This window comes from Amia ocellicauda, chromosome 2 (genome assembly GCF_036373705.1).
Source record: "Amia ocellicauda isolate fAmiCal2 chromosome 2, fAmiCal2.hap1, whole genome shotgun sequence".
Classification (NCBI taxonomy): domain Eukaryota; kingdom Metazoa; phylum Chordata; class Actinopteri; order Amiiformes; family Amiidae; genus Amia; species Amia ocellicauda.
This window is the reverse complement of record NC_089851.1, coordinates 13,915,501-13,931,624: the sequence shown is the minus strand read 5'-3', so window position 1 is coordinate 13,931,624 and position 16,124 is coordinate 13,915,501. Positions and strand designations below refer to the sequence as shown.

The following is a 16,124-nucleotide window of genomic DNA, read 5'->3' as shown; positions in this document are numbered from 1 at the left end:
TTTAATAGCAGCTGCTATACTCATCTAAATCAGAATTGTATTTTAAATACCCTTTGAACTGAAACAATTATACGACGGTATAGGAATTTTAGCTGTAGTTTGATGATACGTAATGGATATTACTTCTCCAGCATCAACGTCCTTCAGTTTCTGTTCAGGTGTTTGTTTACATGTTCCACTGTAACATAAACTGAATCTCCATTTAAGCTAGAACAATTCTTAACCCCCCACCCTGTTTCCATTCCTTTAATATATATATATATATATAGCACTATATATATTTTGGTAGTGGTTCTTCCTCTGCTTTTGAGGTTTTTAAATCTGTCATATTTGTGAAGATGCAGTCTTTTGTGAAGTAAATCAGATGTTCTATCAATAATTTAGAGTAATGGCTTGCATGAGGTTGAGGAGAGAACGGCCTCCAAAAAAACAACTCTATGTAGGACACGTAAATCATTAATAAGGTTACAGTGTAATACAATAATTCTTGTAATTCAGAAGTATCCTGTGCTGACTGATAAGCACGCAGTGATCTGAAGAAACAGACTTATTCTTCAGGCCATGAATTTTAATGATTTTCTATTTTTTTTTTTTTATTCAAATACCATAATGTTCACAACATTGCACGAGCCTCTCGGTGTTGTTATGAGTAGCATATTTTATCAGCTTTATTATTATGCAGAAATGGCATCATCTACTGAAGTCTGAAATCCGCCAACTAAAAATGTAATGAGATAACATACGCTATGTTAATGCAATCAAAAGTAAGAGAACTTTCAGAAAAGGTAGCTTGATGGTTTGCCCAAACCCATACAAATAAATAATTTGTATAAGTATAGAAACCTTTAGCGCCTAACAGAAAACAACAAATATATTAAATAGTTAATGCCTTTGCTAATTTTTTATTTGCAAATCCGTTACATAAAAATATTTGTTTACTATAGACTTAAATATACAGTTGGAATGAATTTCCAGGTTAGATTAAGTTACTATCTAAAGTAATCTTAGTGAGGTTGTGTTATGCTACATTTTTTCATTCTGAAGACATCTGTTTTATGTTGGTTTATTTTCAACCATTTTTAATTTTCCACATCTAAGAGATGCTTTTGCTGTAAATTATGAATATATTTATAGATCATAAAAAGGTCAAGCAGACGATTTAAAATGTACAGTTAGCGACAGATGAGTTTCAATATTTTTTGTTGTGAAGACAAGCACATGGGAGAGAGAGAGAGAGAGAGAGTTGTGCTTCTATCTGGTATAAAATCAGACCATTTGTTAAGAAACAAAGCCAGTTACATCTGACATGTTTCTACTTTATTCATCCACTATGCAGTTTATAGCTTTCCTTTTAGGTTTTATTTTAAGTCATTGAACCTTTCAGGTAACTGTGTAGCAGCCTCTGGATTTCAGAGTTCTCTTACAGAGCAAATACTGATCAGGAAAAGGTGGCATTATATGTCTCTACATGTTTCTGCAACCCTAATGTGATGGGAGTGCCTTCAATAGGCATTTCTCCAGCAGATATGAGTGTTGTTAGTTGAACAGCTGCCTCACAGACACACCCCCTGCATGAATATAAGCTGATACCTTGAGAGTGATTGCATTTAACTAGTATATTTAAAACTCGTCAAGTTATAAACAATGCAAAAAACGCTGATCAAGTCTTATATAAACAGCTAAAGGAACAGAAGGTGATGCATTTCCGCTATACTGTTGAGAATACCTGTATTTGTTTTAAGAATGGAGTTTTGTACAGTGAAATAAATCTCTTGAGGAAAGGAACCATGGAAATGTTTAATTTTTACAAGAGAAAATTAACTGCATTTTCATTCCTACCTAATTAGTGTTATTGTACAGCTTGTTCTGTATTTTCTCAGTCATAAACACATTTCAGACTCCCCCTGCTTAAGATTGTTTTGAATGCCTTCAACATATCACATAGCTATGACTGAAAATGTGTTTTCTCTTTAAATGCAGCACGTGGCTGTGTTAGGTTGCTGCTGACACACAAAAGTAGTCTAATATTATCTGGAACCTCAAGGTCAGTTCAGTTTATGCTGAAATACCTCATCCTATCCAGATTAATCAGGATCAACATTCTCCACCTTTCAGAAACCGTCTTATAACCTCGGCATTGAGTTTTCCATGGCCTAAATTCAAAGAAAACTGTCAAGTTTAATTGCACAAAGCAAGTTCTCTTGAAAAAGTGCAATAAGATATTTAATATCTTTTTAAATCTCTTTAAGATTATTTTAATGACAAGAATATTACATGTAAATATGTCCTCTGTCTTTCCCTGAACCTTATCCTTTTCTACTGAACTCCTGGCTGTACTTTCCCCTTGCTATCATTACTCCTATGCCCCCTCATTCTCCACCCTTACCTCTCTGTGGTGGAACTAGACACCAGTCACATGGGTCATTGCTGAACACTTTGTGATGTGCCTGAAAAAGCTTGCCTATTCAGACTCCCACGTTAGATTCTCCTCTCTGTACCTTGCAACCTTTAAACTGGTGTCACCTGCTCAGCACTATCTGACACCACCCGATGCAGAAGATCAAATCACAAGTATCTTTTGCTAAACTTTATTTTTATTATCATTATTTTCCCCTCTGCTGCATGGTCTTATCTATTTTTGCTGAACCATCATGCATTTTTGCATCACTGATTAGATTAGACAGCATTAGATTTATGACCTGCAATTTGTTATACTAAACTTCCAAGTACTGAGCTTTTTAACCTTTCTACAGTTACCTGTGAATGTATAATGTCGCATTATATAGAATGCAATTTTATGGTAATCTGTAAATCACCTTGGAAAATATATCATCGAAACTAATACATAATAATAATGAAAACAGTGGGTTACAGCAGCAGCTACTTCTCCACACACTGCCTTTGTTTGGGTTAGCATTAGCTCTTGTGGCTGTAGAAATTATCCAAAGGTAAATGGCAGTTCATACATGAATACACTTTGTTAAAAAGGGTTGCACAAGGACAGTTGGTCAATTCAGCATCTACTGTTTATTCATAAATTGAATTGGTTTAAAATAGATTACACAGTGTTGTACTGAACTCTCTTTGTGTATGGATGGAGGGAGAAGCCTGGGTTACGAAGTGTAGCTGTAGATTGATGTCACTCAGGGGAACGGCCTGGTGCCATGTGTGTAAAGGGACAGTGCAGGACTTGAGTACTAGGTCTATTTTGAATTAAATAAATATTATATAATGCATTTTATGAACCAGCATTTCAACGAATAAACATCAAGGGCCAAACTCAGATTTAAAAATAAATAAACAAACAGACTGGACATGTTTGATAATTTTACAATTCTAACCAAAATATAATAACGAAATACAAAAAATACATTGTAGGCCATTTTGAGCAGCATCATTACTGCAAACTTTATCACATCATGGAATGATTACTATTTGATTAAGGTGCTCATTACACTGTTTAAACTGGAATCAAGGCACGCTTTAATTGAATGGTTGGGATTTAAATATTTATGAGGTCCTGGGGCTACTCAACATGCAGCCCTGCTGACCTCTTCCCTTTCATGGATGTGCATTTATCATCATCTCAATTTAAGTGAACATTCGTTGAAATGAAAAAAATTGCTGATTGCAATAGTCTTGAAAATGAATTGGCTAAGAAGGCTTCTTTGGAGATGGTTTGCTCATTTCTTCAATGGATCACAAATGATGTTGCTCAAAGCAAATGTAATAATTATAGATGTTTACCTCCTATAAACCAATTACTTTAAGCATTTGTGAGCTGACTTGGGGTGAGAATCATTGTCTAATAAGTCAAAAGATTTGCTTTTTTTTAACTAGATCATTCTGAAATGTCTCCATTGTTGCTTGTGCAGCTACTGTTCTGGTTCGGTTGAGAGAGTTCTGTTGCATTGTTGATTTCGCTGACACTTATTGTAAGACGTATTAAAATAATATGCTTACTGTTACGATTATTAAAGCACTCCTGACACTTTGAACTCTGAGCTTATTGGATGTATTGCACTTACAATCTAAGGATCTTTTAGTGATTCTGCACTAAACCTGTATGTTACTATAGTGTACAAAAGGCTTGAAGGAAAAACCTGCTTAAATTGTCACGCATATTATTTGTTCAAAACCACATCAAAGATTTGAGATTGTGTTCTTGTGTAATTTGACAATCTGCAAACTCACCTTTGGATAAGCATTTAATACAACTTTAATACAGGAGTACTTCAAACTAACCCGGCATACAACCCCCTTACACTAAAGACCCTGCTCTCCCTCTCTCGGCCTCCAGCAGGTCCTTTCTGATCCACCTCTGACATTAACTTAATGTTTAATGAGTTGATTGGCTTTCTGTGTCATTAAAAATGGTGAGGGGGGAGTTTTCAATATTTGTGTGTACATCCCACTATTATCTTTTGTTTTACTTATAAGTGTGTAACTGGTTTATGATTTGTGTTTTTAGATCAAGTTTACCTGCACCCATGTTTTCGAGGAATGACTTCAGTATCTGGAGTATCCTGAGGAAGTGCATTGGAATGGTGAGCTCTTGCTTCGGTCACTCGCATTTCTGTTAACGGATCAATGACACTTCTGAGGATGGATGCACCTATAGGCAGGGTGTGCAGGGAATGGTTACCAGCACAGTAGTGTTCAAGAGTCCGTTTCCTGTTCGCCATGTCCTTGTCTCAGGTTCAGTATGAAAATGAAGACTGCAAACTACTGAAAAATGTGCAGCATTCATCTGAAAATGTATTAAACCTTACAACTATGAAACAAAAGAAAAAGAATGGTTTCTGAAAGTCACTGGCTTTATTTATATCTGAGAACACATGACATCCCTGTTAAACCCAAAAGTACGTGATATCTGGTATAAAATTGTCAATCAAAAAAAAAATATATATATATATATCCAAATATCCAAACTATTGTAGTCAGTAGTTCTGTGTGAAACTGTAAATAGTTGTTCTGTAAAAAGTTGACAGCAAACTGGTGTTGATGTGATGTTTTTTTATTCATTTCCTTTTCTTTTCTTTTTATTCCATTTTTCTGTTCTTTCCATTCCTATGCAAACTAGAGCCAGCAGTAAAGATCAATAGTGTTTGTGCCTTCATTGATTTTCATGATGGATAACAGGATAGAATAATCAACAGAAAGGAGAAAAAAACTAAAAATATTTTATACTTTCAGACCCTGGCAACATATATTTCTACAATGTGGACACGTCAATCCAGGGGCGATACTGACGATACTATAAATCAGTAATCACATAGGGGGATCATGGTACCTTTTCTAATCCATTACTATATTTAGGCATATATTACTCAGACCGATATCATCATCAGACTTTAACCTAGATTTCTCCGGAGATCCTAAGACCCTCTAGCGTGTTAAGGCTGCATTGCTCAACCTGCGTTTCTCTACAGTGTGCATTGGCAGTCATTTGTTGTTGTTCCTGTTTGTTTGCTTGCAAATAAGCCAGGATTAAATGGGTTTAAATCATTAACATAACTACTTTAAGATGTATATATAATTTCTCCTTTCCATAACTGTTGTTTGTTGTTCGGTTAACATCAGTGTTCTGGAGCCAATTTGGTTCAGCAATATCGTACAAAAATTGTTTTTATTTTTAGTTTGCTCTATTTGTTTTCACTGCTGTATTAGAGACTGTGCTTCATCAGTTTACTTTCGCCACAGCCCATATATGTTTTAACTTGCTTGAATCATGCTTTCCAACTTGATGTTGAGCCTAATCCAAACTTGTTGGTCCCTTTGGAAACCTTATTACTCTCCCGTAATTAGCTTAAATATTTTCGGGAAGCTCACCTTTTCAGAAATTCAGTATGGGAATATTAATATAAAATGTAATTGTCTCCTAAAAAATAATTGCATTTGTACTTTAATCAGATTTAATTGTGGTCAGAATTAGTTGTTTGGCTTTCTATTGTAGTTAAACAACAAATACAGAATATGTCCCTTTCAGGATGGGTATTTATTCCTGTGAAGTTGGTTTGTGTTACACAGACATAAAAAATAAAAAGGATCTTTATCCAAAACCAAAAAATGTATGTATGGCTGGACAAGGAGACGCACATAGGGCTCTTCACTCAATATGCTCTTTGCCACACCGGGCATTATTAAGGGCTGCTTTTTTTGTGCTCTTCTATAAAGGCCTGTTGTTTCTTCTTCATTGTCCTGAAAACTGTTCATTCCTACCATTGAGTGTCTCCCTATATATTATATTGTTTCCATTTGTCCTGTTTTGTCATTGGGTACTGCATATTCCAAAAGCAATTTTGCAATTCATGTCACAAGATGTCAACTCATTTGAATATCGGGCATGCAAAACCCCCGAAATAAACGTCTGAAGTGTGAAGTGTGTCTTGATATCATGATGCCAAATTAGCATAAGCTGTTCCGAGTCCTTAAGACTTCCTGTAAACCGTAGAACACTTATCATACTGTCTGTGTATCATGTGTATCAAACTCTCACGGTGCTGCAGCGGTTTCCTGTCTTTGTTAATATGTTTGGGTGTTGTCTTCCCAGCGTTTCTCCAGCTCCATGTGTGAAATGAATGCTTTCTGTGTCTCTCAGTGATTGGCTGATAGCCTTTTCATTCTCTTGTTGCAGGAACTCTCCAAAATCACTATGCCCATTATCTTCAATGAGCCTCTAAGCTTTCTGCAGCGCCTCACAGAGTACATGGAGCATACGTACCTCATCCACAAAGCAAACTCCTCCTCCGACTCGATTGAGAGGATGAAGGTAACCTACCCCCTTGCTCTTGAGTCCTGTCCGTATTCAGCAGTTTTCTGGCTAGGCTATAATGCAGGTATTTAAAGTAAGTGAAGAGGTTGACAGAAATATAATAAAATCAAGAATAAGAGCGATCCAAATCCAGAAACCTAACGCACCATTTGGATATATGTTGAATATGAATCCTAACATGACAGTTTGGAATTGCCGTTTTTCCTCCAGAGTGTTGCGGCATTTGCCGTTTCTGCTGTTGCCTCACAGTGGGAAAGGACAGGAAAGCCTTTCAATCCACTCCTGGGTGAAACCTATGAGCTAGTGAGGTAAGATTGAACCCGTGTTAGACATTTGCACAGAGTCCTTGGCCAGGGCTCATTTAACATTTGATAGCCAAGATCCTATCCAATTTAAAGGCAATATATATTTTCTAACTCTCAAACGTTAAGTGTGGCATACCTATACGTTGTTAAAATGTTCTGTCTGAGGAAAAGCAAATTGAACTAACTGGATATCCTTCTTTCTGCAGAGAGGACCTTGGTTTTAGACTAATATCAGAACAAGTGAGTCATCACCCACCCATCAGTGCATTCCATGCTGAAGGAATAGAGAATGACTTTGTTTTCCACGGATCCATTTATCCCAAGCTTAAGTTCTGGGGAAAAAGTGTGGAAGCAGAACCGAAAGGAATCATAACACTGGAACTTCCCAAGTGAGCTTCTCCCAAGTACATTGTTTACTTTCTCTGATGGCAGTTAAGTGTAGTCATGGGCCTCAAGAAAGGAACATCCTTGCTACAGTGGAAGGCGGTAATCTGCTTTTATAATCCATCACACATTGCTGGGCTGATTTTATAACTTCACTCATAGTTACTTGGTTCGATTTATGTAATGTTGGATATTGGTAATGAAATAAATTAAGTTCTTCAGTGTAGTTGAACAGAGTCAAAAGGCAAAACCAGTAATCTATCCGTCAATCTTACATTTATAGAAAATGTTCTAATTACTGTAATTTGTGTATCACCCTGTATTAAGATTTCACAATTTTCAAATTAATTAAGAATTAGCTGAATCACAGAAATGGGTAATTGTGCATAAATCCGTCTAAGAGATTTCTGTAAGTGAGAATTCAAAATGACAATACAAATATTTTTACATTTTTCTTTAGACACAATGAGGCTTACACATGGACAAATCCAACCTGCTGTGTTCACAACATCATAGTGGGACAACTGTGGATCGAGCAGTATGGCAACGTCGAAATAATCAACCATAAGTAAGAAATAAAGTATAGAAGGTTTTACTTTATGTTCATTCTCAAGATATTTAAATAGTAATAAAAAAAACAGTGCCTGTAATTCACAGCTAAATACATCCACTATTCTGAATTTTCTGCATATTACATTCAAAACACTGTTATATTTAACTGTGAATGTTTATTTAAATGTATATCAATTGAAAGCTTGATTTATTTTAAGAATGTAAATGTAAATATATTAATTTCATGTTTATTTAAAATTGCATGTAATCTGTACAGACATATAGTGTGTGTATGTTTATTAAATATGCAGTTATTATTATTTTTTGTGACAGAACTGGAGAAAAGTGTTGCCTGAATTTCAAAGCATGTGGCCTTTTTGGCAAAGAGTTGCACAAAGTTGAAGGCTATATCCTAGATAAAAGGTAATATTTTTGGCTTTACCAATGTATGCTATAATAAAAAATAATCCATGATGTTTTAAGTTTCTACATACACAAGAAAGTACTCTCCAAGATCAGTTGACTGTATATAAACTAGCCTGATCAAGAAGGCCTCAAAGTCCCTGTTAAGTAAGGGAAGGAAAGCTGGATCTCGATACAAAAACTTGCATGTTTGGAAATGTAAACACTAGTAATTTCAAAACTTGAAAAATGAATGAATACAACTAATAACTGTATGGAAAGGTGATGTACTATTTATCCTGTAGATGCCACGTGGTACTGCAGAGGGACTCCCAATCAGGGCAAAATGCAGATATACAAACCCTTTAAAGTGGCAACAAAAGGAACATCATTAATGTGAAAAGATTGATCGACGATGTCTGAAAATGATGTCTCGGGAGGAAATGATGTGTAATTGTATCTTCACAGAGCTCAATTTTCCTGATACAGATTGATTCCAATGATCTATTTCTGTAACCGTCAATGTTGTTGGCACACAGCAGCAAGTGCTTGGGTGTTCATTATAGTGTGAAGTGAAGTGAACTATGATAGACTGAATCTTCTGTCACAGAAGGAAGGATGAGAATAGACTTTATAGATGCACAAAGCAAGTGATTATATTACATATACAAAATGCAGGAGATAAACTTAGTGTAGCGAAGGCCACACTAGTGCAGATGTAGTTGGTATATTGGTTTATCCTTGAACTTATTAATGGTGCTTATTGATTTCTTTTGTGACGCAGTAGACTGAGCTCAGATCGTAGAGCACAGTTTTACTGACATGTTTGTTTATGCAGCAAAAAGAAGTTGTGTGCACTGTATGGCAAGTGGACTGAGTGTTTGTACACGGTAGACCCAGCAACATTTGATGCGCACAAGAAGACTGACAAGAAGAACACGGAGGATAAGAAAAGCAGTAAACCAGTATGTATATAAAGTAAATAAAACAGTATGTGGTATGACTGACACAAAGGCATGGGCGGTTAAACTTTTCACTGCAGTGAATGAGGAAAGACAATATGGAACAAAGAACAAATTATAAACTTTGGCCAAAAGTGCAACAGGAAATGTTTAGCTGCTAGGAACATGTTATCTATTAATCTGTTAAAATCTCTTTTTTTTATTTTAAGTTTCCTCCTCTATTTAAAATATATATATATATATATATATATTTCAAATGTATAGTACATACTGATATTGTGTGGGATGGCTTTAAATCCTAATTCTTCATTGGGACATTGTGGACTTCTGAGCAGGAGAGTTATGTGGAAAAGCTGTGGAGGGCTGTGTGTTTCATATTCTCCTGTGTTGCACTGACATGTATTGTCTTCTCTAGACATCCAGTGCTGAGGAACCTGATGAAATGCCATTACCAGATGCTGAAACTGTCCAAGTGATTCCTGGCAGTGAGCTCCTGTGGAGGATAGCACCCAGACCAGCAAACTCTGCACAGGTGAGTGGGTCATACAGTTCACTAGCTTTATCACAGCCTCTTTACAGTATGGCCTTTCAAGTAATGATTCATAATGCTTGTGTATTATTAAAAATGCAAGTGTGACTGAACTGTAATATCCCGGTGAAAATATCCCAAAAGTAACTCATCTGCAGCACATCACATATATTGACATCAAAGAGCTTTTGAAAAATCTGCTTTAAAGTATCAAAATCAGCTTTAAAATTGTTCCTCCCCCACCTTAGCGAATGTGATTTAAATTCATACCTAGTCTTTGGACAATAAAGATACTGATAGGCATCCACTTCACTTAGGTTTGACTTTGAAGATGCTTGAAAGCAGTGGTCGGTTCCTTTGTGTTAGATATGTAAATTAGAAACATTTACATGTATCTAATCTTGATTTGTTTTTATATATTTATAGATGTACAACTTCACCACCTTTGCCATGCAACTGAATGAATTAGATAAAGAAATGGAAGGTGTTATCCCTAAAACAGACTGCAGATTGAGACCAGATATACGGGCAATGGAAAATGGAAATATAGGTAAAAGTATTTAATTAAGGAGCTGTAAACAAAACAAAATCTATTTTTTGACCATACAGTTAATATTTGAAATTTGAGTCTGACAACCTAAAAGTATCTGAGCATGGAAATAGCTTGAAATTTAGCTTGTCTGTCTAGATTTAAGACTGCTTTGGTGTACTTGTTATTAAACCTGGGAAACAAAATGAATATTCCTGCTGCATGGTATTGTCTACATTTTTCTGATTTCTTAGATTGTTTCATCCTTTAATGATGGTAACTAAAATGAAGAACCTGTACCATAATTGTCATATTGAGAACATCTTTCTTGCCATATTAAGTGTATCAAGCTTTGTTAAAGGAAAATAAATCTTGTGGGTAAAACAATCTAAAAGGAGAAGGATATACTTTCTGTAGCAAAACGTCAATTGACATTCAGAAAGATTTAGGTCACTGTACTCTTCATTTTGTCATTTACCTAATTGGAAAAAAAAAATGCTGATTTTTCCCTTATTGTAGATTTCGCAAGTGAAGAGAAAAAGAGATTAGAGGAAAAACAGAGAGCTGCCCGTAAGAACCGTTCAAAATCAGATGAGGAGTGGAAGTCCAGGTTAGTTCAGTACAACTGGTCTTACTGGATGATTTGCAAAACATGTCAGAAATCTCTTTCTTTTATTTTAAAACGGTACAATAACAACCTGTTAACTGGGAGCAGAGTGCTGAATTTAGTATCTGAAGTAGATGCTTTCAGATATATATAAATGGATTTCTGCAGCTTCTAAGTACTGTGTTTACTACAAAAAAATGTATTTTTTTTGTTTAACAATAATAGGGAATATTTGTAAAATTCACTGTCAACTTGGTGAACTTCTCACATTTCTCTGATTTCTTTTATTTCACTTCAGAAGCATGACCGTAGATCCCATTTAATGATCTTGACTATTACATTAAATATACATTTTTGTAGTCCCTGTAATATCCATGCTGTGGCTAATAAGTTCCCATTTTTCTCCATTGTTTTTGTTTGTTTGTTTTTTCATGAGAAGAAACCCTGCTCTTGGCCCCAGGTTTGAGCTTTTTTGTATTGTTTGGCTTGCTGTTCTAACTTGAGTACTGTGTTGTAGCCCCACTACCAGGAACACTGTAGTACTACAACAAATGCAATAGTTGTGCAAAGTGATATTCTAAACCTCTTCGCATTACAAAATGAGCGAGAGAGCGGGTCCTAGATCCTGGTATTAGTGAAGTGTACTGTCCATATGAATGACTCCCATCCCAAATCAGGTATTTGATTTGATTGTCCATCTTGATTTGAAAGTCAGAGACTTTTTCTCTGTATTAATCACTTGTTACCTAGTGTAAAATGTATGTGTTCTCTTTAATTGCATGTCTTCTTTCGATTGTGATTTTTGTAGTAGGATTTTCAGGCAAGGAGACTGTTACTGAGGCATGTAACCTAACTTCAGCAAAAACATGCGGTTTTGAACTCACTGGTCCATTTCACAGCAGAAAATATAAATACAGTTCACTCGCGATTATCCGGATGCAGTTTCTCTGATATTTTAGGATTAACCGTGCACCTGACCTTTTAACATAACAAAAAAACTCATTGGTGGCCCCTTAAACCCAAATTAATAATCTTAAACAGTTATGCATACATTGTTAGTCACTGGCTTAAACCAAACAAATGTGTGCTGCGGTTAATTCAAAATCCATGTGATCGCCTATACTAATTGCATATGTTTACAGCTATGGGCGGAGTGTGATTCAGCACTTGAGTACACTGAGGGTCTTCTTGCGTATTTGAAGCAACAGAATGACAGTCTTCTTTTGGACTAATTGGTATTACATCGATTGTATTTGAAGCAGAAATCCATTGTAATATTTATTTCAAACCTGTTTGAAAGTGAGTGTATGTTTTTGTATGGACAATACATTATTTAATACATTCTTTTGTTTAGATCATTAACAAACTAAATTTTCTTAACTTTAAGGACATAATGATTAATGAAAAATTGTAATTTGTCGATTTATCTGCAATTTTGAAATATCTGTAACCATCATTAGCGCAGATAATTGAGTGTCTGTTTAATTTGAAAAAAGGATGGTGAGATTGGATTTTAATTTAAAATCATGCTTCAGCAAGGTGTTGTATATTTAATGTTCATGACTCAAACACACTGTTTGTATTAAGACTAATTTTAAAGTGGTTTGAGAGGTAATACCCCCCTATACTGGTAGACAACACAACCAGTATATAGAGTGTGCTCTGTTAAAGTTCTATAGAAGACATTCACTGTGATTTTTGTGAGATGGTCTATTTCAGGGTCAGTGAGAATATTTACTTATGAGCAACTTGTTGATTTAGCAATGATGAAATCACCCGAAATATATCCTGGGGCTGTTTATGAAGTCCAAATGACTGTGAGGTTTCTCTCCGGACTCTAGATTATGCATGGGAAATATTCCAGTTTTGTTATTGACTGTTTATTCTATGTACACTTACAAATGTAGCTCTAGAAAGACGGAATAGAAAAACACGTGTATTCTGGCCTCTTGTGAATTCCATTATGCTGCACCTTAAAGAGCAGATAGTGAGTTTCAAAGGTGTAACTATGAGACAAGTGACACATTCTAAGCTTGAGTATGAAAAGATTAAGGGGAACTACAGAGTATCTTCATACAAAATATGACACCTGGGACCTTTGCAATGTTTTTTTTTTTTTTTTTTAATGTTATTGTACTTATAAGAGCTAGACAATGGGGAAAAATAACTAAATATTGTTATGCTCTGGGATATAAGAAAAACTAATTACATAAATTTACAAAATATAAATGATTGTGTGGTTTTTGGCTGTGATCAACTAAAATCACTTGTTCTAATTGTTCAGTGATTTTGTTTCCTGTTGTTCCATAGGTGGTTTTGCCAGGGCCCCAATCCGCACAATGGCTCCCAAGACTGGATATATGACAGTGGATATTGGGATAGAAGCTATTCTCAGCTGCCTGATATTTATTGATAGAAATGTCTATGGCCAGTGTAAGTGGGCGTTGAAAAATATTTGAACTTGAACTCCACTTTAACACTCAAGAAAACTCCCTTCATTCTTTACTCTGCCGAGTTGTTTTTATAGGACCTTCACATTGTCAGTTTCTGTAAATGAAAGAAAAAAACAAGATGGCTGGCCTTAACAAACACAAGTCTAGCATTTTGTCCACAGTCCTTATTTTAACATTTTCAGGAGGATTTTAAAAATGTGAAAAACACATAGGCTGTTAACTAGAACTACTGTGCAGCAGATAACGCTAAATAAAAGGTCAAGCTTATAATTTTTCCCAATACTTGTAGCACAACAAAGGTATGAATACATATATGTTTATCCCTGTCTGAAGGCACAATTTCTTCACAGAGAAAATAAGCCTATTTTTTCTATTATATAAATGTTTTGTATAATTAATTTTCTCCCCATTGTATTAATACAGCATAGGCTCAGGCAATCTTAACTGGGTAAAACCATTCAGTTTTATTTTTAAAATGCAGTGTTTTGAGTTGAATGTGATGTGTCATGTTGTGTTTCTCCCAAAACCAAGGTCTTACTTCAGGAATGAAGAAGCCATGTATATGATCTTTGCAGAACAATTTAGAAATTGTACAGCTGTTTTGTGTAAAGACTTTATTTGTAATGTACATCAACTGAGTCTTCTGTATGCTTAAGCTGGTCAGTTGTATTTCAGGAGTATTGCTGTATTTAAATCAGTGATGCTAATGATGAGATTGTTTAGGTGGTGTGAGTCTCTTAAGTCTTAGGAATGTGCAATTAATAACCTGAAAAGCATGAGTTTTGCTTTGTAGGCTGAATACATTTTACTGCCTCTTCAACCTAAAAGGGGTTCTTTTTCAGGAAACCCATTTATTCTGAAATTGCCCAGTGTCTCCCTTAACCTTTAGGTTTCAAAGTATAGCCACCTGTTAATTCAGATTAAAACGTTTCAGAAGGCAGTGTGTGCTTTTGAAAACGATCCATGGTGGTCCATTTGCGTGGAGAGATTAAAATAAACAAACACACTTTAAATGTCTGTAAAATATTTAACATAATGTTTATAAAAGTGTTTTAACTTTATTTACGTTAACAGCAAATATTCACATTTGCATACTTGAAAAGAGGAAGTATGAGTACATTTTCTTATACCAGCAAATGTGCGCACAATGGCGGGTAAATGGTTGTTATCGAGACTAAGAAACCTGTGAATGAGCCCTGTGTCTACAATATCTATATAATGTTACAGTAATGCACTTATGACATTCCTGTACTTTGTTGTGCGTAGGTACAGTAACGTATGAGGAGATTTATACATGGAAGGTGGCCCGTCTAATGTGCTCTTTACAGATTAGGTTTTAACTACTGTCTTCTACTTTATTAAATTACGTGTTCATTCATTATTCCAACTGCTGCTAAATAAAAGATTAAAATCTATATAGGTGTAAGATTGTGTTCATTTTTTTTTTAAAGGGAAAAGAAGTAAAAAACAACACAGGCACAAATCACAGAGGATTCTACCATTCACTGTTATTTAAAACATGAAATTGTTTGAGAAATACACAGAATATTGGCTAATACTGGCTCTGAAACCTTTTTGTTTAAGCTGAATATTCCCTCATATGGAAGAACAGACCAATAACACAAAATTACAAAAAATGGGACAATGATTTTTGGAAGATGATTTTATTGAATTAGGTACAATGATAAAGATTTATCACAAATGATTGATCCAGTTTCTAAATGTTCCTGAGAGGAAATAGAAAGTGTTTTGGGTCCACTGTAACAATTTCAATTGAATTAATTACAAGTATATTAAAGTTAAGTTTAAAACATATATAATAAATGTAAAACATTAATATAAAAATTGCAATTCGGCAAAACAATTCCTTTGTGTAAAGGTTTTAATAACACTTAATGTGTAGGCTCTGTATATAAAATGGATGCCATGTCTGGCTCAGGATACACAACCAACCAATAAGGCATAGATCAACCTTTTATCTGTGCCCTTTATGATAAATGTCTTTTGTGGACACTCCTGCACCAAGATAACTTTTTTATTTTATATAGTATGAATTAGAGTTTCTGCTTTCATGTTCTCTGAAATAATGGTATATTTACCAAATAGTATTTTGAAGACATATGAAAAAATACTAAGACCAGAGTATCTTCTTCTGTTGTAAATGAACAGCTGTTGTCTTTCTTGCATTGACTCATTTCAGCTGAATTCTACATTGAAACCAGGTACTGACACAAAGAGGATGTGGCCGGGTCCACAACACCATGACCTTAGTAGGAACGTTCTTGGTAGGGAGCCAATTATGTGTTGTGACCAAATCTCGGCTCCAGTTTGTGCTCAGACCATAGCTGTATAAATCTACAGCAGTATCTCTTGATCCTCAAATACGACAGATCATTAGCTGGGACGAGCTAAACTCACCCTGAAGCTCACTAACCATTGTTTTCGATATGGATGTGTTTATATATACAATTCTTATACTACACTGACAATGTTAAACCAAAAGAAACATCCTTTCCTTACTTGATTCCATTGCCTTTAATCAGGGAAAACCCTGGCTGGTAGGGGCACTGTAAGCACGCCTTCTCATGTGCTCCTCCTGCAGGTCTGCTTTGACCAGCCTGTCAAA

At 35.3% G+C, this 16,124-nt stretch overlaps 1 protein-coding gene across 3 annotated transcripts in view; it reads left to right on the top strand.

The window, feature by feature from the left end:
- The window catches only part of osbpl1a (oxysterol binding protein-like 1A), a 43,704-nt gene extending 28,791 nt beyond the window's left edge, over positions 1-14,913 (top strand). For 2 of the 3 annotated variants that reach the window (XM_066719562.1, XM_066719560.1), the window contains exons 18-29: positions 4,472-4,547; positions 6,638-6,772; positions 6,986-7,083; positions 7,287-7,469; positions 7,925-8,032; positions 8,350-8,439; positions 9,257-9,383; positions 9,796-9,912; positions 10,336-10,459; positions 10,958-11,048; positions 11,485-11,505; positions 13,356-14,913. In XM_066719562.1, coding sequence (XP_066575659.1) covers positions 4,472-4,547; positions 6,638-6,772; positions 6,986-7,083; positions 7,287-7,469; positions 7,925-8,032; positions 8,350-8,439; positions 9,257-9,383; positions 9,796-9,912; positions 10,336-10,459; positions 10,958-11,048; positions 11,485-11,505; positions 13,356-13,458 — 1,273 coding nt within the window. In that variant the 3' untranslated portion in view covers positions 13,459-14,913. The remainder of the gene's footprint in view (positions 1-4,471; positions 4,548-6,637; positions 6,773-6,985; positions 7,084-7,286; positions 7,470-7,924; positions 8,033-8,349; positions 8,440-9,256; positions 9,384-9,795; positions 9,913-10,335; positions 10,460-10,957; positions 11,049-11,484; positions 11,506-13,355) is intronic. The other variant, XM_066719563.1, reaches the window with a different exon arrangement.
- The last annotated feature ends 1,211 nt before the right edge of the window (positions 14,914-16,124 follow it).